The following is a 22,468-nucleotide window of genomic DNA, read 5'->3' on the forward strand; positions in this document are numbered from 1 at the left end:
CCTATTGGTGCAGAGTAGTGCATAGCACTCATTGCATTACATTGTCCAACTTTTTAATGCGGATTTACTTTGGAAAGTAAATACACCACTTTGCATTGTGTTTGCATTACAAAAGTTGCACATACCTGGAGGAAAGCATTAGTAAATCTGGGTTGCAATGTTCATTGCAACCTCCAGATCTCAGTGTTGTATCCTTGCATGTTAAATGTGTAATTCCATTGCAGTGATCTCCTCCATAGAAATGTGTTTTGTGATGTGGATAATTGTCATTATTCCCATGGCTGAGAACAGTATTCCGATTTCATTGGTTGCAGAAGTCAGGCACATAAGGCAGGCAGGTGTTCAAATATAGCTTATTGCGGGATCTGGTCAGTATATTTTATACTTCCTCAAGTATTAGCTGCTATCAGGCATGCCTGTCTATTCTATCCTTGTGCCTCTTTTAAATTTCATGGAGTCGAAAGTTCCCGTTGTCTTATAACTGAATGATTGGTTGTCCTGAATGCAAGTCTTCTAATTTCACTTTTTTTTCCTCCACACAGGTGCGCCTAACTGGTGGGAGAACGCCTGATGAAGGCATTGTGGAGGTGCTGACGGAGGTGAACGGCGTCCTGAAGTGGGGAGCTGTGTGCAGTGATCTCTGGGGGCTCAATGAAGCCATGGTGGTGTGCCGTCAGTTAGGACTGGGCTTCGGCAGCCAAGCACTGCAGGTTGGTGTTCAGCATCTTCTGCAGACTAGAGGCGTCCAAAGGTGTGATTATCTGCAGGGTCCTGAGTTACAATTTACTGTTGTAATTATATAGTCACACTTTTCTCTAAATTCTGCTTTTGTTATCATGGTGCAGTGGCTCGTATTGCATTTTGTCTTATTTTGACAAAAACAGATGTTGGACACCGATGTTTTGCCCAGGGTCAGTTCATACACAGTCCTATATCCATGGTGCAGAATTGCTTCTTAGGACTATAAAAAGATCACAGAATAGGCAAGGACATTTTTCTCCCGATATGTGCTCCAACTTAGCATCATGTTAGATATCCTTCTCAAAGTCCAAAGATTGATCTTTTTGTAATTTCCAATTCCATTTCTCCTGCTGTGCAGAGGGGTGAAAGTATGGGGAAAGGAAGGAGAATTTGATTTGTGGTGTGTTTTAGTGGGAGGTGGGGAATGGTGTGCAGAGTGATGAGGAGAGGAGGAAAGGAGGGATATGAGGTTTGTGGTTCCCAGCTCTAACAACTTACATGGTGCCACCGTGTGTCACATGATATTGTCACTCTTCTTACGGTTACCCAATAAAGTACTGATATCACCAGTGCCTTAACTTGTGCTAGTGTTTTCTGGTGCTCAGCACTGGCACTTAATTATCAGCACCTGTTCTGATGACAGTCCACCACACAGTGGCGCTGTCTTTTTTATTTTGAGATGAGCACAACAATCTTGTTTATTAAATCAATATACATTGAAAATGAATAATGCTAGCCTCTCATGCCATTATTATGGCTGTGTATGGACTCAAATAGTCTGAATTGTCACACTTGTAGGAGTGCAATGGTTAGGTGTTATGTTCATACTGCCATTGGTACCACTGGCAGGGTATGGGAGGTGCAGGCTGCAGTGGCCTTCCACGAAGGGCCCTGGCACTTCCTTTTTGTCAAATTAAGCACTAGATGCACTGAACTGAAATGTGTACTGGAATTCTTCAAGTAAAGTAGTTTTCCAGCTTGTGCGTGCTATGTATTCTTGAAGTCCCTTATGGACATTACGGCGCTTCTTCCCACCCACTCTCTCAGGACATGAGAGGTGCTTTCAGACACCATTGTGTATTGAGGGAGGATGCGAGAGGCTGGTGAGGCCATCTATGATGGGCTGTATGGCCGTTCAGGTGGATGATAAAATTAATTGAATTGACTGGCCGCTGATAAGCGCCGAATGAAAGAACAAAGATGCAATATCATTGTGGTATAATACAGAAACCACAGATTGGAAAATCATGAATATTGGTTGAAATAAAGAAAATACACCTTTCTCACAAGAAGATTTTTGACAAGTTGACTATATTTTAAACAAAGAAGAAACAAATTCTATACTCTCGTTTCAAAATTTGAAAAGGATTTTAAAGAAATTGAGAGGATTTAAATAAACATTAACCAGGATAATCATTGAGACTCGACGGGCAAGCCCAGAAGATGAAAGATGTTATTATTTTATATACAAAAAGTTTCTGTTATTGTTTTGGTCTTGATAAAGATGGTGTTAAACAGAACAATACCATCGAAACGTGATTACGCTTTTGATCCCTAATCTGTGACACGGATTGGCACAACAGATGAAATATTGTCAATTCATTGTGTACTAGCTCGGATTAGATGCCTGTTTTTATGACAAAGTGAATTTGTCTTGCTGATACCCTCTTCCTTCCGTCTTTTTTTTTCTTCTCATTCCTATTTTGATATTTGTTGTAACCTTATGTACCTTCGAAATGTCTCATGTAACAATAATACTGTGAGTATATAGGTGTATGAATGTAAGTTGTATGTGAATGAGTGAAGTTTGATGTAAATGATGGAATGGTAAGTGCTCTGCCAAAGGAAGAATTTATATTTTCTTAGTTGAATACGGAAGCCTATTCCCTTGGTGAATGAAGGGTCCCTCTTATTATCATTTTCTCTGCTCAGGCAGTGGCCCAAACCCCCGACTTCCGGTTCAGCCTCACTCCCAATCAAGGCCCCACCTCCTCTTTCGCGTGACTAAAATATTTTTAAGGTTGGCAGGTCTGGATTCCTGTAATGTTTGCTGCTTCTATGTTTTTTCTCCAGGACACGTGGTACTGGCAGGGGACACCAGGGGCAGGTGACGTGGTAATGAGTGGAGTGAGGTGCTCCGGCACTGAGCTATCTGTCCAGCGGTGCCAAAAGCACGGCGTGGTGCACTGTCCCCGAGGAGCCGGGCGTTTCTCTGCTGGAGTCACCTGTGCACAGAGTAAGTCCAAGATTAATGTGTTTTAAACACTTTTTATCCAGAAGTGTGGAACTGAGGGGCATATTACCAACCAATAGAGATAATTTTTGTCTCTAACTTGTTTAGAGACAAAAATTATCGCCGCAAATCGGCGATTTTTATCGCAGATAAACCTTGCTATTAGCAAGGTTTATCGCAAATGCGATAAAAAACGGCCGCAATGCATGAATATCGCTGAAAAGTCAGCAATATTCATGCATTATCGAGCAAATGCTCTTAGCCATGTTATCCACCTCCAATTTGATAACATGGCTAAGAACTGCTCCTGGGTAGGTGTTAGCTTTTGGAGATATTCGCGCTTAGCGCGAATATCTCCAAAAGTTGGTAATAGGAGATAGCGATGTTAGCGACTGTTTCCAGTCGCTAACATCTTGGCACGCCCACTTTGCATGTCATTAGTGATAAATATCACTGACATGCAAAGCGGGGCCCAAGATGGTCACTATCTCCTATTAGCTGTTGCTAACTGGTGTTAGCGACAGCTTGGTAATAGGGAGATAAAATGCTTTCTTGGCTTTTAAAGCCAAAAAAGCGGAGATAAAGCCCCTTAATAATATGCCCCTGAATTCTCTGAAAGTCCATTGTAAGGTCTGTCAGACTAAAGTCTTGATTTTGAGTGTATGTATCGCACCTAATACATTTCAATACCCCGGAGTTTGGAGTTTTTATGGTGTGGTAAACTACAAGTATTCTGAGTTTTTGAGGAGCAGCAAGCAAACATTGGTCATGTCCTCATGTCACAGTAAATACTGTACTCCTTGCCTCTCGTGCTGTAAACTCTGCACAATTCAGAACTTTGGCCATTTAGCAAACAGGGGTTTGTGCAAGGGTTAGAGAACTCTGGCCCACTCAGAATCGGGCCAAACTCTGTTTTCTGACTGTCTGTACTAACAAGATAAAAATGTGACATGTAGTGTTACACGGAATTCACGCAGTTTGCCAGCATTTTGCAAGCAATACATTGTATTTGTTGGATCAAAGAAGCGCAGTATCTTTATTGGCTGTTTGTACACATGTGATGGCTTATATATTTCTTAGTTCTATAGGAACTGATCCACCTGGCCCATTTCACAAGTCCCCTGATTCACACTATGCACACTCAGGCATTTTTTACACCCAGACCACTATTTTTTCTCAAGCAGCTCTAGCATTTTATTACATCATGCATAAACCTCTAAAATTGAACATTTATACAATGACTTGGGTATGCATTTTGAAATATGATAAATAAAACATGATACACTTAAAATCTGATAAAATATATAATGCATCATACACAGTTTAACATCAAGACAACAATCAAGTGTAAACATTTTCGATAGATTGGTATAACTTCCTTTTTCTAATAGCATTGTTAAATGGTAGGATCAAAAGGGAATGGATCACTAGTCCCGTGTCTTACCAGGGTCTGGGGTTTTAGTCATCTTAAAAACCCTCATTTACGAATTAACCGTGGGTGGATAAATCTCGATTCTCTGCCTGGTAGGTTACATTAAAAGCATCATCATCGGATCTTTGTTATTCACAGACACCTGTGAATTACAAGGAGAAGCAAAGGGAGAACTCCTGTCTCATCATGAGTCCCTGGCCTGCTTGGTGGTATTCATTGACGGCTAAATTAAAATGTTCTGTTTTTGTATGAGGAGTGTATAATTAATATCTGCCCTTTGTCTTGCGTTCAAGGTGCTTCACTGTGGGGTAAACAGAAGGAGATGATGGACAGAGCTCTGAAACTTTTCAGACACTCACCTCCAGTCACAGATCTGGGTTGAATACATCATTGTTCTTTGGCTCACTTCATCACCCTAGTTCAGACCCAGCCATATGCAAATCAGTCCTAAACCTGTTTCCTATGGAAACAACCCATCATGAACTGCCAAGCCAGGTCCACCCTGGACCAGAAACAAGCATCCTGGGACTGGTATCGGGGTAACACTCCTCATCAGCCAGGCAAGCTTAAATCCAGTGGCAAAGTGAGCAAGGGACCCACGTCCGGGCATACCCTGCCAACTTAGGGCGAACAAAGCAAACACAAGGAGATGCTGGGCGGAGCGCTGAAACTTTTCAGGCACTCGCCCCCAGTCACAGATCTGGGTTGAATCCATCATTGTTCTTTAGCTCACTTCGCCACCTCAGTTCAGACCCAGCTATATGCAAATCAGTCTTGACCCTCTTCCTTATGGGACAGTCCAGCACGAACTGCTAAGGCTCTTGCTCAAGTAGGCCTTTCCTTGGTACAGGACACGTTGAACTTCATACCTGCATCCATGGGATCCAGTGGATCAATTGTATGATACTATGACCTTGAGAGTTAAATTTTGTGCTACTATAATATTGTAGCAAATGTATCAACATCCAAAATATTGAGATGTTGAGTATATGTAGGTAGGTATACATTTACTAAACTTAACTATATATGCATGCACCTCGATGCACTATATATATCTTCAAAGTACTTAAACATGGAGTTCAGAACAGTTAATCTATACTTACCTGTATAACCTCACCTGCTCGATATTTTGGTTGTTGATATTTCTGCTATGAATTAATTACTATAAATTTTATTTCGGATAATTGATTCCTTAAAACTTGCAGACAATAATACAATCATTTAAATACAATTTTATTTTAGAATTGCTAAGAACATTTGAATCACTTAAAACCTGCCATAAAAACTCTTTCAAAGAATGTAAAACAATTCTCGTATCACACCATGGAGAAAGAAACACGTTCATGTACAAAAGAAGCACCAGAGCAAACAGCCCATTTGTCCTGGTCTGCTATGATATTATGGTAGCCCGATGTTTAGTTCTTGATATTCTGACATGCACTACTGTCAAGGATCACTTCCGGTGGTCATGCTTAGCAGTTTTAGTCACAGTCTGCCCTCACTGCAGTGGGAACCAACATGCACTCCATGGATCGATTAAGCGTGAGACTGTATAGAAAAGGGCAGTGTGTACTTCAGCCTCTCGAAATATAAGGGATTGTGGTGGTTCTATAGAATATTATTTAAATATGTGGCAGACCAGGCAACAGAGCTAATAGATAACTCATCTAGTTATTGTTCTTCAGATGACCATACCATTTACTCACATCGGTATTCGCTCACTCTCTTAATTGCTGGCTCACTTATTTACTCATTCACTAAGTGACTCACTAGCTCATTCACTCACTATTCAAATACTACTAGTCGAATACTCCTGTAAATCGTGAGTCGTGGTGGGGGCTAGTGGTTACAGAGTTGGGTTTGAGGTCAGCAGTGGTGGTCTCTTCCTTAGAGCATTGGGGCTCCGCCCTTCAGGGTCCCTCTTCTCTTCCAGCACTTCAATCAGGCACTTATATTGCCAGCTGCCTCCTCTTACCTCCGTGCATCATGGGACGGCCAGGCAATAAAGGGATGACAGTTGCACATGGGTGAGAATCTCTCTCTTTAGGGAATACCTTTTTACAGCCCTTGATTGTAGTGACGAAGACGCTGCAGGAGTGACGCCATCATGCAGATGACATTCATTCTCACAGGGCGTACGTAGTATGGTGGAGCCCTTGCGTGAAGCCCACGTCACTCTGTCAAAAACGGTCATTTTGTCAAAGTCCCTCTTCAGTATTTTACGATTACGCACTGCTTGCTTGGATTGTCTTGTGGTACTCGGGCGATCCGAACCTACAGTGAACGAGCAGTGTCATGTACTTTATTTACAGTCAACGATCTCCAACTGCCACTTCATGCTTTACAGGGAAATTTATCCATGAGCCTTTTTCGCAGTAATTTATATAAATAGTGCTTTTAATTACTAGAATAGAGAGCAAGTGGAAGCTTTCCATCTTTTTTTAATTTTCTTTATAACAGAGTTTTGTATATTATCGTGATTGTCAATTCTGCTTGAAATAGTTTTTAAGGCACGAGCTAAGGTGCTATTTTCTCATAATATTGACAGGCCTATCTGTGCAAACACGAGCCTAAGCAGCTTCGTTCACTGGAGGTAGTGCTGCTGCTTCATGTCCCGGGATGGGAATCTATTCATTTTTCAATACATGGTCTTGCAATGGTATTGTTCCTTGGAAAAACCATCCCCTTTCCCCCTCGCTAAATTCTTCTTCTAAGAGCTGCTCTCTCAGAGCATTTCAACTTTTTTTTTCTTCCCTACCGTTTTCATATCTCGCCAGCCGCCACTGGAAATCATGGCTATTTAGGTGACCTTTTGTTTTACCACTCAAATTTCATGAAGTTAGACAACTCAAATGCTCCTTTTCAGTCAAAACTGAGCAGCTAGAGGGTTGGGCAATGCTGTGCCACTTTAAGACTTGGAAATCACTCACTGAAGATGTCTCTTGTTACTTATCGAAGGTGTTTTTTTCTAGATCCTCTCACACAGGTGTTTTGCTCTCCTTCTCCCAGGTGCCCCAGACCTGGTTATGAATGCTCAGCTGGTGGAGGAATCTGCCTACCTGGAGGACCGCCCCCTCAGTATGCTCCAATGCGCACACGAGGAGAACTGCCTATCCAAGTCCGCTGATGACATGGCCTGGCCATACGGGCACCGTAGGTTGCTGCGCTTCTCCTCCCAAATCCACAACGTGGGCAAGGCAGACTTCAGGCCCAGGGCTGGACGCCACTCTTGGATCTGGCACGAGTGCCACAGGTAATGTGATCTGGTCTCTCCTTAACTACTCTACAGTTCCATGATTGTAAAGAACATTAATGGTCTTAATATGAACATGGCTATAACTTTGTGAGCAATAGAGCAAAATGAACCAGTGGAAAATCTATAGCAGGAAAGGAAATCTACTGCAGAAAGTTAAGACATCCTCAACAAAGCCATAGTTTTGAACTACCTCCCTAGCCTATATGCATTGTTGTTTGTAATCTTTCAATCCCCTCCCAAATGCCTGTGCTAGGGGACAATGCTAACGAAGTACCCCTCCAAGAGGAGGCACAGTAGTTCATCACTGGGCCAACATGACAATTACCCCATGTAAAAACAATGCTGGACTACGATGATGCAACTTCAGTCCCAGTGCTTAATTTGTAAAAGTAAGAGTGCCAGTGCCCGAAGCTCTGCTCAGACGCCAGCGGCTGGTGCAATTCATCATCAGCACACCTCATACCAAGGCTGGTTGTCTTTAATCTACTGCCAGACACTCCCTGCAGCTTTTTCCCGCTCTTGCAAGATCTTGATTTCTCCCTTTGTGACGGTTTTGTCATCGTTTTCTTCCTACGTCTTTCTGATCAGTGTTTTTTGACCTATCATGCAGTCAGGAAAGATAAGTTTCGTTCCCCTGAAATAAGGGCTGGTGCCCCCCATCCGGCAACTACTGGCTCAAATTAAGCACTGATTCACTATTCCAGATGACATAATGCATTAAAAGCAGTGTTCCTTCCCTCTGATTCCTGGCAACTATAATTTTGAAGCTTCATGGAGTTTTCAGCTATTTTAAATATGTGTTTTAATGTACACTCATGCCACATTCCTATGAACAGTTTTTAATTTAACTATGCAACTGCATCACCATTTCTTAAAGATATAAAAAATACTCCAGCGAGGATAGTTAAGTGGCGGCATGGACGCTTCGAGGACTGGTGGGGCCATTGTGGCCGCCCAGGCACTTTGACACATATTCTATGGCGCTGCCCTAAACTCAAACATTATTGGGAGGCAGTTCTGAAAGACATCAATGAGACCTTTGATACAAACATTCCTCCCCTTTCCAGTTATGTCCTGCTAGGCCTCCCGAATGTCTTGACTTACCCACTCTACTCCAACGAGGAGAGACCATCTCTTTGGCCTTATGTGCAGCACAACAGGCTATTACCTCCAAGTGGGGCACCAGCACCCCACCAGAACATGTAGACTGGCTACACAGACTCTGGGACATCATAAGAATGGAAAAACACACTGCCTCACTCGACAACAAGCTGCCACAATTTGATGAAATATGGGGCCCCGATTTTTATCATGAGACTTTCGGGAACTCTCATGCCCCAAATACATCCAGGTTCTTAGGTTAGAAGGTCAGCACCTGTGCAAGACCACCAAGATTAGGGGAACCTATGGCCAATCTGCGGCACCACCTTGCCACACCGAACGATGTCTAGCAACCTACGGGGATGCCACCAGTGAGATGGAGACCAAACCTTTTCCAGTTTTGACTTCCCCCACAAACACATGAAAATATAAACAGAATCAGGAGAGAAGTGCAATGGAGTAAAGGAAAAATAGATATTGAAATATACACATTTAAATAATGTCCCTATGAAGTTTGATTGAAAAAACAATCTAAATATTTTTTTCATCAAATAGAAAGAAAGACTGCTAACGTTTGCTCTGTTTCTTGATTAGCCTTTGGACAGATATCACCATGTGCACATACTTAGCATGTCATCAAAGTACTTCAGCGCCAGTCTTGAGGGAAGGCAGGAGAGATCTTGCTCAGTCACAGAGGTCTTGTTGCCGGGGTGTAGAGACAGCAGAGATATTTTTCAGATCACACTGTTCATACAGGTAGAACGTAAAGACAGGAGAGCTACTGCTCAGGTCAAACAGGTGTTGCAAGTTGGGTGTAACGATCGGAAAGCTGTCTCTCAGACAGATCAAATTGACAAAGGTAGTGTGTAAAGCAAGCAGAACTGTATCTCGGGTCACACCAGTTTTGTAGGGTGGATGTTAAACAGCAGAGATTTCACTAAGAAAACAATGATCTTGGAGGTAGGTTGAAAAGGCACCAGAGCTTTCGCTCATGACACACGGATTTCGCAGGTGAAGCATAAGCATAGCATAGCTATCTCCTAGGTCATAGGTCTTGCAGGCAGGGCCAAACTGCCCTTTCTGCAGCTCCGGCATTTCCCTGGTAGTCCAGAGGCTAAGGGGGCTGCTTTCAGAGCAGGATGGGCTGTAATGACAGTAGAACTATCACTCATGTCACACAGGTATTGCAGATGGGTTGAAAGATAGCAGGACTATCTCTCAGGTCACACAGGTCTCACCCAGATCACTTTTAATGGTCATATTAACTTTCAGTGTTCTTCAATTGGTTCACTTTACAAGTCAAATCAAAATAGTTTATTGTATATGATTACTTAAAATCATTACAATTTACACTTTAAAAATATATTAAACTCACTCTTCAACTAAATACCACTTATTAGCAACGAGATTGGCAGTATTTAAAATCTGAATAACGTTAGTAATGCGCATAAAATGTTGGCTAACAGTTTAAACCATCTGCGAAAGTTCTATTATTCAAACTTTCCAAAGAGCTCAAGTGACTGCTATTGTCCAAAAATAAATTAGCTAGATCCTGTTTGAGATAACATGTCCATATAAAATGCACAACTTTACAATAGGGTTTGGGCGACTACCATTTTTTGTATTGTTCCAGTTATCCCATGGATTAGAGTTTCAGTCTGCTTGCTACTTGGGCTAGTGAAGGGGTGCCATGTTTGAAAAGCCCCTGCCGTCCTTGTTCATATTTTTTGGGTGCCCTCTAAATCGGCTTGCCTTAAAAGTTTCCTTACTTTTGCCAGATATTTTACAACCCGGCAAGCCAGGATTATAGAGGAGCCTTCCAACCAACGTATCACAGCTTGCCTGCATGTGCAAATGTTCAATTCGTTAAAAATTGGTTTTAAAAGCCCCTCCTTAAATCCTTGACTGCGGGGTGAGCACACAGCAGGTGAGTTAACATTTCATTACAAAAACCGCATAGTTGACAGTGTGCTGCTTGTTGGTTGCTTTTCCAGGATGGTTGTAGGTCTTTCGAATCATGCATGCCCAAACGGTAATTGGTGAAACTCTTTTTTAACTCAGCCCTAAAATGAGTTACTAAGTAGGCCTGAGGGTTTGCTGATATGTAAGAGTTAATCACAGTCCACCCATACCTGCGTTTCGAGGTTATTTTATCTTCGAAGAAAGACTTCTTCTTTGCTATCTTATTTACTAGTTTGCCAAAAACTGCCCGGTCTACCAGGCTGTCCCATATCGTTTGTATATCAAGTTCCGCCAATGATTTTCTCAGATGGACTCCTCATGAATGTGGAATGTCTTGATCCATCTGGGTTTTAATTTCTTTCCAGCATAGATTGTTCAATGACCCCAGCTCAGATGCCCGAAATTTGTGGCATAGTTTCACGAAGCCACTCATGCCCAAGAATTTCTGATTCTGAAGGCCAAAGACCTAGACCTTGGTAAATTCAAAACAGCTTTATAAACCTTTGTCTGAAGTTTGTTTAACAGTTCCATCTCTTTGCCGCACCAAACTACTGGGGCATGTGACAATGTCAGTAGAATTTGTGCTGCCATCACTTTTAAAAGATGTGCATGGTTTGGGCAACCCAATTTTTTATTCAGAAAAATGTACGTGAAAATTAACGATTGAGATTTTGCTTTTAGATCCATTTTGTGTTCCTTGTGTGTTGAGCCTCACCCCAGTGTTAAGCCGAGATATTTGTAGGCCGCTTGTTCTTCTATTATTGTCCCTTTTACAAACCATTTGAACTGGGTTTTTTTAGGGTCCACAGGACATACACCCTTGGTTTTATCCTTATTTAATTCCAAGCTGTCTTGGTCCAGATAGGTTACTAAGTTGTTAATTGCTCTTTGTAGCCCAATGGGGCTTTGGCTCAGCACCACAATATCGTTTGCGTACTGTAAGAAGGGTATTGGCTCTTTGGATAAGTTTGGCGGATGGCAATCGGCTGCTTGCATGTATTTAATGATGACTGCCATAAATACATGGAATAAGCTTGGGGCTAGAACGCAGCCTTGTTTTAGGCCTTGCTGTGTGTGAATACTGGCGGTGGTGCTGAGTCCATCTCCTAATTTCACTCTTGCCCAGGTTTCACTGTGCAGGGCTATTATTGCATCCAGTAATTTACTCGGCAACCCCAATGCTATACATTTTTCCCAGAGGCGATTTCTTCTTACTTTGTCTAATGTGGCTTTCAAGTCGACAAAACATGCGAACAACCGTGTTTTCTTTTTTTTTGCTTTTTCAATTAAGGGTGCCAGCGTGGCCAGGTTTGTTAAGCCATTATTGGTTCACTTTAGAATCCATGCTTTAACAACTTGCAGTCCAGAAGTGTGCAAGGTGTGGAGATTACAGACACCATAAACTGTAAATTTAATATCCACTCAGATGAAAGATACACCCTTATAAAGGACATGTAGATTCATGTACTGGTTTGGTTCAAGGCGATTAGACCTTCAGTTTGACTTTCTGAGATCAGCCATCCAAATGCAGAGAACCCTTCAGCTGGCAGCCTGGAATTGATTGCTCTTACAGACATTGTCGTGCATGATGGCTTGTGCGCCAAACCAGAATTTAGAAACCTGTCCGAGTGCAATGGCTTATGAACTGAATCTGGTGTCCGACCACCTCCAAAAACGCGCAAGGGCAGGAGTTCTCTCAGTGCCATGAGGACCATCTGAACAGCTCCGCCTCACTCACATATTGGTTTCATGATTTTCCAATGAAGAGTGGCTTGGAGTTCTTAAGGTGACTTGCTGACATTTATGATGTACCACCATCAACAATAAAGTTTTAGGCTCTATTTAAAGACCTTTAATAAAACCTTTAATAAAATGCCATTCAAACCCCAAGGGCGTCCGTGTTTTTTACAGGAGGCAAAGAAATAGACGAGCCATGCCACGTAACACTGAAGACACACGAAGCAGCATTAACAAGTGAGCTTTGAGAGTCTTCTGAAAACTCACTTGTGTTGGAAGGAGACAGGTCGCCACCAGCATACATATGGAAATTAGTGGGGAAAATTATAGTACGACTTTGACACAGAAATGTAACATGTGTGTGGAAGTGAAACAGGTTTCCTAAAGGACGATGGGGCATATTACCAACAACTAGCGATAATTATCGCTATGTTGGCTTAGCGGCAATATTTTTATTTGCTGCGGTGATTTTTTATCGCTTAGGAACCTTGCTATTATCAAGGTTTATCTCCTGAGCGATAAAAATCGGCTGAAATGCATGAATATCGCTGAAAAGTCAGCGATATTCATGCATTACCGAGCTAATGCTCTTAGCCATGTTATCCACCTACCATTGGATAACATGGCTAAGAACTGCTCAGGGGCAGGTGTTAGCTTTTGGAGATATTCGCGCTTAGCGCGAATATCTTCAAAAGTTGGTAATAGGAGATAGCGATGTTAGCGACTGTTTCCAGTCGCTAACATCTTGGCACGCCCACTTTGCATGTCATTAGTGATAAATTTCACTGACATGCAAAGCGGGGCCCAAGATGGTCGCTATCTCCTACTAGCTGTCGCTAACTGGTGTTAGCGACAGCTAGGTAATAGGGAGATAATTTCATCTCCGCTTTCTTGGCTTTTAAAGCCAAAAAAGCGGAGATAACCCCCCTTGATAATATGTCCTGATGTGTTTTTTAGTGGATGAGTCTTATCTAAAGGCTTTTAAAATCATCTTTGTTGGGTGAGAGCTAACACTTAAAAATAAAAGAGTTTATATTAATGGCTGTTATTGCTCGTTAACACCAGCGAAAGCACGAATGCATTCTGTGTGTAATTTATGATGGAAAGTTTGCTCAAACGAGAAACACAGAAACTTCCCTGGTGGAAAATCATGTTAGCCATTGATGAAATGTTTCTCCTTGATCCGGAGGAGGGTATCTCGGTTTTTGGCTATGGTAGACACCATGCGATCATTGCACAAAGAAGGTAAATTAGCCTGAGTAAACAAACATAACAACTGAAGCTGGTAACCACCATGACACGACACACCAATGCACAACATATAATGACATTACAAACTGGAGGCAGTTTGCAATAGAGTCAACTGAAGCTTTTGTTAGGATTATGAAAAATAAGAGCTCTTTCCCCTTCAAATAACTGCAGTATAAGATAAAACGTGAATACAAATCTCCATTGTTATCCTAAGAATCAGGAATTATTTAAGCAGCATATAGCAGCAAATGATAATTACAAAGTATATTCTTTTAGTAACGCCCAATGGCATCTATTGCAGGCAGGCGTTGCTGCATGGTGAAGTCACTTCGGAGTTTAAAAAAATATATTTTCAGCATAACTGACAAAAAACAGTATAATCAACTGCATAACTGCTAGGAACATATTTTAAAAGAAAAAAACTGCGATAACTTAAATAGGAATTCCAAACAGTGAAGGACCAGAATCAGGTGATTTTTGCCATACGCTACCTGGCTAATGCTGGAACGCCTCTTTTAGTAAATAATGTATACAGCGCTTGCATACTCTTAAGTGACAGAGAAGAAAACTCTCCAATAAATAAACAATTAAATAACCAAGTTAATAAATACAGAAATAGAGCATACCTTTACTTACTGATTTGGATAATGAAAGGGGTATGAAGAAAGGAAGTATGACAAAGCGGGATTGACAATTCTGTAATCTGATGATTTTCTTGCCAGGACCTCACTTCTCCATAGCGTAAATTATCCTTTACTCATTCAGTAATGATATAGTAGTATTTCTTTTGCCGGCTCAATTTACGGATTCTTCTCAAGATCTTAGGATTTTTTGCTAAACCAGGTGTAGTGGGGCCTTGTCCTTTAGTCGGGCGAGCATCCTATTGGGTAGGACTTTTCAGGATTCAAATCCTGACGCCTTCAGGAGGTTTGCAATATTTCCTTCATGATGAATTAGGCGGCATGGAACGAGAAACATTTGAGTAAGCACATTTGCATTTTTTTTTCCATCAACTGGCTTTTGGAAACTGATGCGATACGCTGGGGGACTGCATTTCCATTTGAACTCACCCATGATACTTTAGTATCATTTGCCCTAGTTCTGTTAAAGTAAGGTTCACACTTGCATCATTGAATTGGATGTATATGTATTGTTGTGCAATTTTATTAAACAAGTCTCAATCATTTGGGTTGGTGATACGTTGACAAATTTTTAGTAAGCATTGCTTGGGTGTACTGGATTGCCAGTAGCCTTATGTCTATAGATACAGGATTCCTAATGTTTGGACTTAAGTTATGTCTAAATCTTCCTGTAACTTAGCAGTTGTTACCTTCTACACTACCTTTATCTCAATATCTCAGCATAGGAGACTCCACAAAAAAGTTCCAGTTCTCTTTTCCTTTCAGTCATCGTCTGTAAATGGCCGAAGAATACTGCAGGAATCTTCACAAGAGCAACACGTTTCATTGTCCCTTTCATTAAGAGCTGTGTGAGGAATGCCGCAAACATTGATTTACACTGTCCTACAATCTGTTGATTAGCAGCTAAAGGAAGGAGATTTTTTCAGCCAAGTAGCCTTGTCCTGTCCACTGCTCTCTCGATTTACACTGTTTTCCTACATCTTAGACTTCTCTCATGATGGACTGAAAGGCAGCCTGCACAATGGAGAGGTTGTTTAGGGTGGTTGACTTGGTTAACTACTACCAATTTCTAAAACTTGTAAATGACACACTCCTGCCCCATAAGATGCAACTGATAAGCATTTAGCTTTATACAGGGTAATCAACTCTGTGACCAGCTTGTGGCCTAACTTGGAGGCGAAGCAGAATAAACCCTCCACTACCCGGCTAGTATTTTGTACCCTTGCAGTAATAAGAGAACCCCAGTTCAATTTATTATTAAAAATGTTCCCCAAATATGTAAAATTAGACAGCTTATCAATGGTCTTACCCCTTACAACAAATGTTCTTGTTTTAATTGGTTTGGGGCCACACACCATGATATATGATGTAGTAAAATGAACTTTTAGGTCCAGGGCTGACATAAAATCTATAAAAGCATTCAGTGATTTTTGAAGGCTGTTGGCTGTCAAGGCCATTACCACTGTGTCTTCCGCATATGACAACAGTGGGACCAGGTTGCCTCTTATTCTAGGGAAATCAAGTTCCTTCTCTATTAGAAATGCCTCTAGGTCGTTAATGTACAATAGAAAGAGAAGTGGAGCTAGAATGTACCCCTGCTGAACACCTTCTGTGGAGACAATAGGCCTTGTTTTCTCCCCCCGAGGGCCTTATCGTATGGCAACAGTGGTCGATGCATGAAGCCTGCACAAGAGGAAGATAAGAGCTTCTAAGATACCCATTTTCTTTATTAGTCCACACAATTTTTCCCGATTAACGGTGTCAAAGGCACTGGACAAGTCCATGAAGGCTATTGATGACCCCAAAGAGCAGCCCCACACTTTTTTGTCACTCCAAGGTGGAGTTGGATTATCTAGAGGACTGAATTGATATTGCCCTTTTGCTCCTCTGGGCCAAAATCTGGCTGTCTGAAGACTTTATATTCTCAAAGGAAGTCATAGTGCTTTGGCAATCTCTACGATTTTTGAGAGAGAAATTCCATGAGATTGGTCTGGAACACTACTATGATAACCCTGCTTGCATCGAAATAAATGAAAAAACCATCATAAAAGAAGCACATTACTCTGAGGCAAATACGCACTGCCAACAATTGCTAGTGCCAGGTCACCCATGATTGCTCTTTATACAACAGCAATTTTACCTATCTTTTACCACCAATGTACAGACACGATTTTTTATGTCTAGACTCCGCTTACTCACTTGGCATTTGCCACACAGTCAGGATGGGTTGATAAACGTATCCCTTGCTCATGTGAAAATTTGCCAGCTCAGATCACACTGCACTTTATGCTGTTCTGCCCTCTTTATAAAGAGCAGAGGGTACAATTTTTAGCCCCACTTTTGAGGGAAATCTGTCCCTGTACCTACATGGAACACTTTAATTTTTTGCACTCTTTGTCTACTGTTTCTATTTGCACTGATATCTCTAACTATAGTTGCAGTGTCAATAAGAGAACCATATGAGCCACAATAGATAAACAGGCCTTTTATGCTTTTAAACTTCTTTATATAACAATCATTTATATTAATGAAATTTGACAATTGATATTATAGTCTGTTGTTCTGGATACTGGGCATGTGGGTTTATGTTGGTTTTTATTTATATTTATTTATGTTACCGCACAAACTTGATATTGAATTTCTTTTAAAGTATTATGTATGTCTGTTAAACTATTATGGTCCATCGAACCGAATAAAGTCACTTTGATGATGAATTCGCATACTACCAATTTCTAGGCACCTAGGCATGCATGTTACCTTTGATTAAATCATCCATCAAGGAAAAACAATAATCGTACATTCATATCTAATGAGCTGTAGATAAATGCACAAGAAATTACAACAGATATGGGCATTAAAAGTTTTGCAAGTAATCAATCAGTAAATCAGTTTCTTGAGGACGGCAATGTTACTGCCTAACCTCTAGATGGTACTTTCTATTCATAACAGGATTAATCAATTATTTCTGTTTTGTGCCCAGGAGTGGCAGTAGCACTCTGAGATGAAGCCCTTCCTTAGGTTGCCACAAACTATGCCTTACACAGAAAGGGGAGGAAATGGAGCAGGACCAATATATCTAGTGACATAACCCAGCTCAACGCACTCCGCTGTGCACATACAGCCCTCCTCATCTCAACCACAAAATCAGTGCACAAAACAACAATATGAAATCTATAGCTCCTCTATGCCTCCATTCAAATGAATAACTTTCAACTTCCTCACACTCAAGGATTTCGAGAATACCCTGAATTCACTTAAAGCACCTGAAAGAAAGACTACATCTACCATCATCCATTATCCATCATCAAACCATTTCAAGAAGATACCCTCAAAGCTCTTAACAACATCCTTAATATCTACCTCAGCTCAGGAACTTTCCCAGGCACCCCAATCAAGGGACATATCCTCGTTCTCCTGAAGAAACCAGTCTTGTACCCAGAGGACCTCACTAACGTCCCCCCATCACTCACTTACCTTGACTGAGAAAGCAGTCTGCATTCAATTACAGGAGCAGACCAATAAGTACAATCTCCTGTAGGATTCCCTATCCAGCTTCAGACCATGCTGCTGAAGAAAAACAGCTACCTTCCAAGTAGTCAGTCTACTCATCAGCAACAGAAATACCTCCTCTCTCCTGATCCTGCTCGAATTATCTGCACACTTTGGCATAAAAGTCAAACAAGCACTAATTTACATTTTAGAAAAATCCATGGCCTTTTCTAATATATTTACACAATGGTTTACCTCCTACTGTGTCAACTGCCACTAGCTCTTACAGATTGGAAAAATAAGTTCTGAAAAAAAAACCTGTTTCCTGCAGACTAGCTAAGGTTTTTCTAATCGCTCCTATCGTTGTCTTCACTCCATAGATAACTTTGGGGCCTTACCATCGATAATAACACTAGTATTCATTAATATTCTGACAGCACTCCAGTCTACCCGAAAGTCTCCTCAGCCTGTAGTATTCAGCGACTTAAAATCTACTTTAGGCTAATGCTGAATTGAATATCAATTAGTTATCAAAACTTGACCTAACAAAGATAAAGTTTTCCCTTATCGCCAACAGTTCCAAAAGACAACAAATTTAAGATTGGCCATCGAACATGAACATAGATGGCTTCACCCTTCAGCTGACAGACAATGCATTAAATTCATCCTTAGACCTCATCTTCAAAGAACACATTACTGGGAAAACCAAGACAGCTAATTATCAACTCTGCTTCATAATAAAGTGAAGCCCTTCCTTCTTCTTACTCATTTTAGAACGAATGTGCAAGATGTGTATTCCCTGGTCTTCCCACACTCGGATGAAGGTAATGCTGTGCTTAACAGCCTCCCATATACCACCGTGGGACCACTCTAAGACATCCAAAGACAGCATGTCACAGAAATTGATAGAAATATTCAACCATATCACCCAACTATGAAGAAATGTTACTGGCCCCTGCAAGACCAGCCGCATCACCTACAAGGCCATCAGAAATTATACCTCAACTTACCTGGCCAAGAAACAACTAATGACTGCAGGCAGACAGTCCCATAGCGGAAGTCAGGCCATTGCCACACTGGAAACAAAATTTGTAAGAAATTAGAATGCCTACCTTTTGTTTTTTAGTCTAGGCTCAAAGAAGTTGGAAAAACATCCCCACCGACATCAAAACTGCAAAAACCCTACATTTCCTCGAGGAACACTATTCCCCATACAGAAAGAACATGCCTGTTACCTGCTTCTCTGCAGTAATCTCTTTGGAAATAAAATGCACTTACATTATGTTAGAAAAGGGGTGTCCACCTTTCAAAGTCATGTTTTCAGGAGAAGTATTGACTGTTCAATTGAGTTCTATTTAGATTAATTCTATGGAAATATATTCGCAGATCAAAGTCGGATTTCCAGGAGAAGCACTGACTGTCTAATTGAGCTCCATTTCAGTTAATTGTAGGGACATTTAACTTATGTATATTTCCTAAAATTCGAGCCAAATCTGAGTTATTCTCAGAGAGAGAAGAGGTACACACTCTTTTTTAATCCAGCAGGCAAAACCTGTGAAACTGGCCTGTATTTTACTTTCCTAGCTATTAATTTAAGAAAAGAGTTTTTCAAAATCATTTATTAAAAACACTAATTGCAGAAATTAGTTATATCACACCTCAGGGCTTTCACCTTAATTTCGAACATTGCATCCTGTTTTATTCCGATTCCCTGCAGTTTATGTTTTTGATCAATGTCATATGCACATCCCCTGAGGTTTATGTTTGTAATAGCCGTGAATGCTCTGAATTAATGTGAAACAGACTGCTACCGCGATTTAAATACCCACAGCTTACTGAAGACTGGAGACTCTGAAATGTGTAGAGGCCTCTTTAGAGTTTATGATGGCTTCACACTGTGCCTTTTCAGTGTGGTCCAATTACCATATAATAACTTCGTTTTTGTAAGGTAAAAGAGCACACCCAAGGCTCATTACCAGCTTTTCCTTTGCCGATTACCAGTAAAATCCGTCATGCCTAAGATATTATGAGCAGCTCAAAATCAATCAAAATGTCGTTTGCCAATTTGGAATCATAAAGCCTGCCAAAACAGACAGTCGGATAGGAAACATGACATTCCTACTAGGATTTGGCATGCTGTTACCATGGAGAGTGCCAAAATATTGAGTTCACTTTACATCATCCAGCTTTTACAACACACCCTGTATGCTGATGCACAGGGCTGTTTCAAATTGAAAGAACAGGGAAAGACTCACAGAGGACTAGCAGAACAAGTAGCTGCTGTTAACCATCTTATACAAAGCAGCCATCTCAGTGCTAGTTCTAACTGACAGACTATTAATTCCTGGACAAGAAGACTCGAACCAGCAGCCATCTTACTTAACAATAGCTCCAACACAAATCTAGCTTTTAGGTGGGCAAGGACACGTTTCACTTTTAAGGTTGTTTTCACATGGTCTATTTCATTCACCAATAGCGAACAGACAAAGCGTCTTGTGACAACCACAAACAAAGAGACTTCTTGAAGGAGCAATAGACAATCTTTGCACCATCTTGGATTGTTTTGGAAGTAAATCAAACTTGGCCAACTTCAAAGCACGGTTTGCTGTCATGGATTTGGCTACAAAGCAAGACTAAAATCACTCACTTTCACTTCTGGGCTTAGCACTATCATTTGAGGAACATAATGGCTTGCTTTTCAGGCATCTGTAACTCAGTTAATATCATGTGGCAAAGAATCCACCAGCATGGATCCTATCAAATAAGTATCATTAAGGCTCTCATCAGCACCACATGGAATACTTTAAAGTAGAGGTCCACCACTCACACTGACAATTTCGTAGCGCAAGTACCAAAAACATATTCTGTTTTGCAGAACAAATAGTAAGTTGCATAGGCAAAATCAGTTAACAAGCATTAATCACAATCTGTATTTCACAGAGCAAGATCCATTATTATGGATCACAAGATAAAATCCAACTTTAACATTAATTTACTGTGAGTAACATTTATTCGCATGGCCGCTTACAAAACAATCAAAAGCTTCATGAAGAGTCAATCTCCTCATTAGGGTAACAAATAATCGAAGATCAAGCACAAATGCAAAAATCATTTGAACACCTTCATAAAACATATGCTTGTCACATGAGCAGCTTCACAGATGTAAGGTATTCACAGGGGTTTAAGTGGGATGAAAAACTTGTGGGTCTCTGAAAGGGGCGTGGTCGTTGTCATTAAAGGCATGGCTTAAAAACACATAAGCTAAACATCTGTGCTTAGCATAGTGTGCTGCCCGACTAGTATTTTGCTACTTCTGTCATTGCATAATAATACAACACATAACATTACAACTACAACAATCCAGGACTATTGGCTTTGTCAATGGTTGTTAATAGCATAAGATAAATAAGCAACAGCTATGGCTTCATTGTATATAATATTGAAAATGCTTCAGTTCTGAAATGATGAGACTGTGCAAGAACTATAACGAGTCTCTTTGAAGTTACATCAAGGGCAGGGAAGGGTGGCACTGCTACAGAGTTATTATATTTTTTTCACCCTGATGATGAGGGCAGAAATGGAGAGCCTGATAGAGACCCGTCTCAGCGCCTGCTTTTTCGAACCGCCGGCGCTGAGCACCGACAAGACCCGGCCCACTTCAAGCACTGGGTATTTATAACTGCAACTTTATGGGACAGGTGGTAATCACATTGAAACAGCTTTTAGAAGAAGATACACATCAACTGCATAACCAACTTCAAATATTTAGTAATATTAACAGGAAAAACTTAAATGAGCAAACATCTCTTAACAGTGCTTACTTTGAGCCAGTGATTGCCGGTGGGAGCCACTGGCACTCATTTTTGGGATCGGTGGGGTCCACCGGCACCCATGTTTGGGGACTGGCATTTATTTTTCCTCATCCAACATTTCCCAACAGCAAAATAGGGAGCATGCAGAAAAGAGAAAGAGAAAGACGGAAACACAGTCACAAAGGGAGAAAGCAGCAGCCAGCAAAAGTGAGATAAAGGGGCATGGAGTGTCTGGAAGTTGGTTAGCGAGGCATGGTGTGAATTCCAGACTATGCAGCCTTGGTATTCTGTGCACCGGTGCCACCTGCGGCTTCTAAGCAGAGATTTGTGCAGCATACTCATTCTTCAACAAATTAAGCACTTAAAAAGAAATAGACATAAAACACATCCAAGTACAAGGGAGCTGTGCCAGACTTGGAGCGTGATACCCTCACACAATGACATTCTCAAATCGGCCATCATGACAAGGCAAGCTTTACAGAACAATTACATCTTCATGGAACAAGCATCAATCTCATGCCTACCCAAAAGTGACAGTCAATCCTACAGCCAGCTCTAAAACACCAAAGTCAAGAACAGCTTCAGGACCAATGATACCAGGTATTAAGAGACGAGCAGCTCTCACATTGTAATAGATTTTTTGAGGAATCACCAATGATTATTCTTTTAGAAGGTATATAATTCGTTACAGAGCCAGCTGAATTAGATAGGGTTCAATAGTACATCCAACTTTAATGATGAACCTTATGGAGCACAGTTATATTCACTGATTGTAAGTCTGAGTAATGAAGCTGGTTCTTTGGGAAATTGAGT

At 41.1% G+C, this 22,468-nt stretch overlaps 1 protein-coding gene across 1 annotated transcript in view; it reads left to right on the top strand.

Annotated features, from left to right (window-relative positions):
* Positions 1-22,468, top strand: part of LOXL4 (lysyl oxidase like 4) — a 231,339-nt gene that overhangs the window by 147,051 nt on the left and 61,820 nt on the right. The window contains exons 9-11 of the mRNA XM_078643561.1: positions 543-710; positions 2,815-2,977; positions 7,416-7,659. Coding sequence (XP_078499687.1) covers positions 543-710; positions 2,815-2,977; positions 7,416-7,659 — 575 coding nt within the window. The remainder of the gene's footprint in view (positions 1-542; positions 711-2,814; positions 2,978-7,415; positions 7,660-22,468) is intronic.

This window comes from Lissotriton helveticus, chromosome 5_1, assembly GCF_964261635.1.
Source record: "Lissotriton helveticus chromosome 5_1, aLisHel1.1, whole genome shotgun sequence".
In the NCBI taxonomy this organism is placed as follows: domain Eukaryota; kingdom Metazoa; phylum Chordata; class Amphibia; order Caudata; family Salamandridae; genus Lissotriton; species Lissotriton helveticus.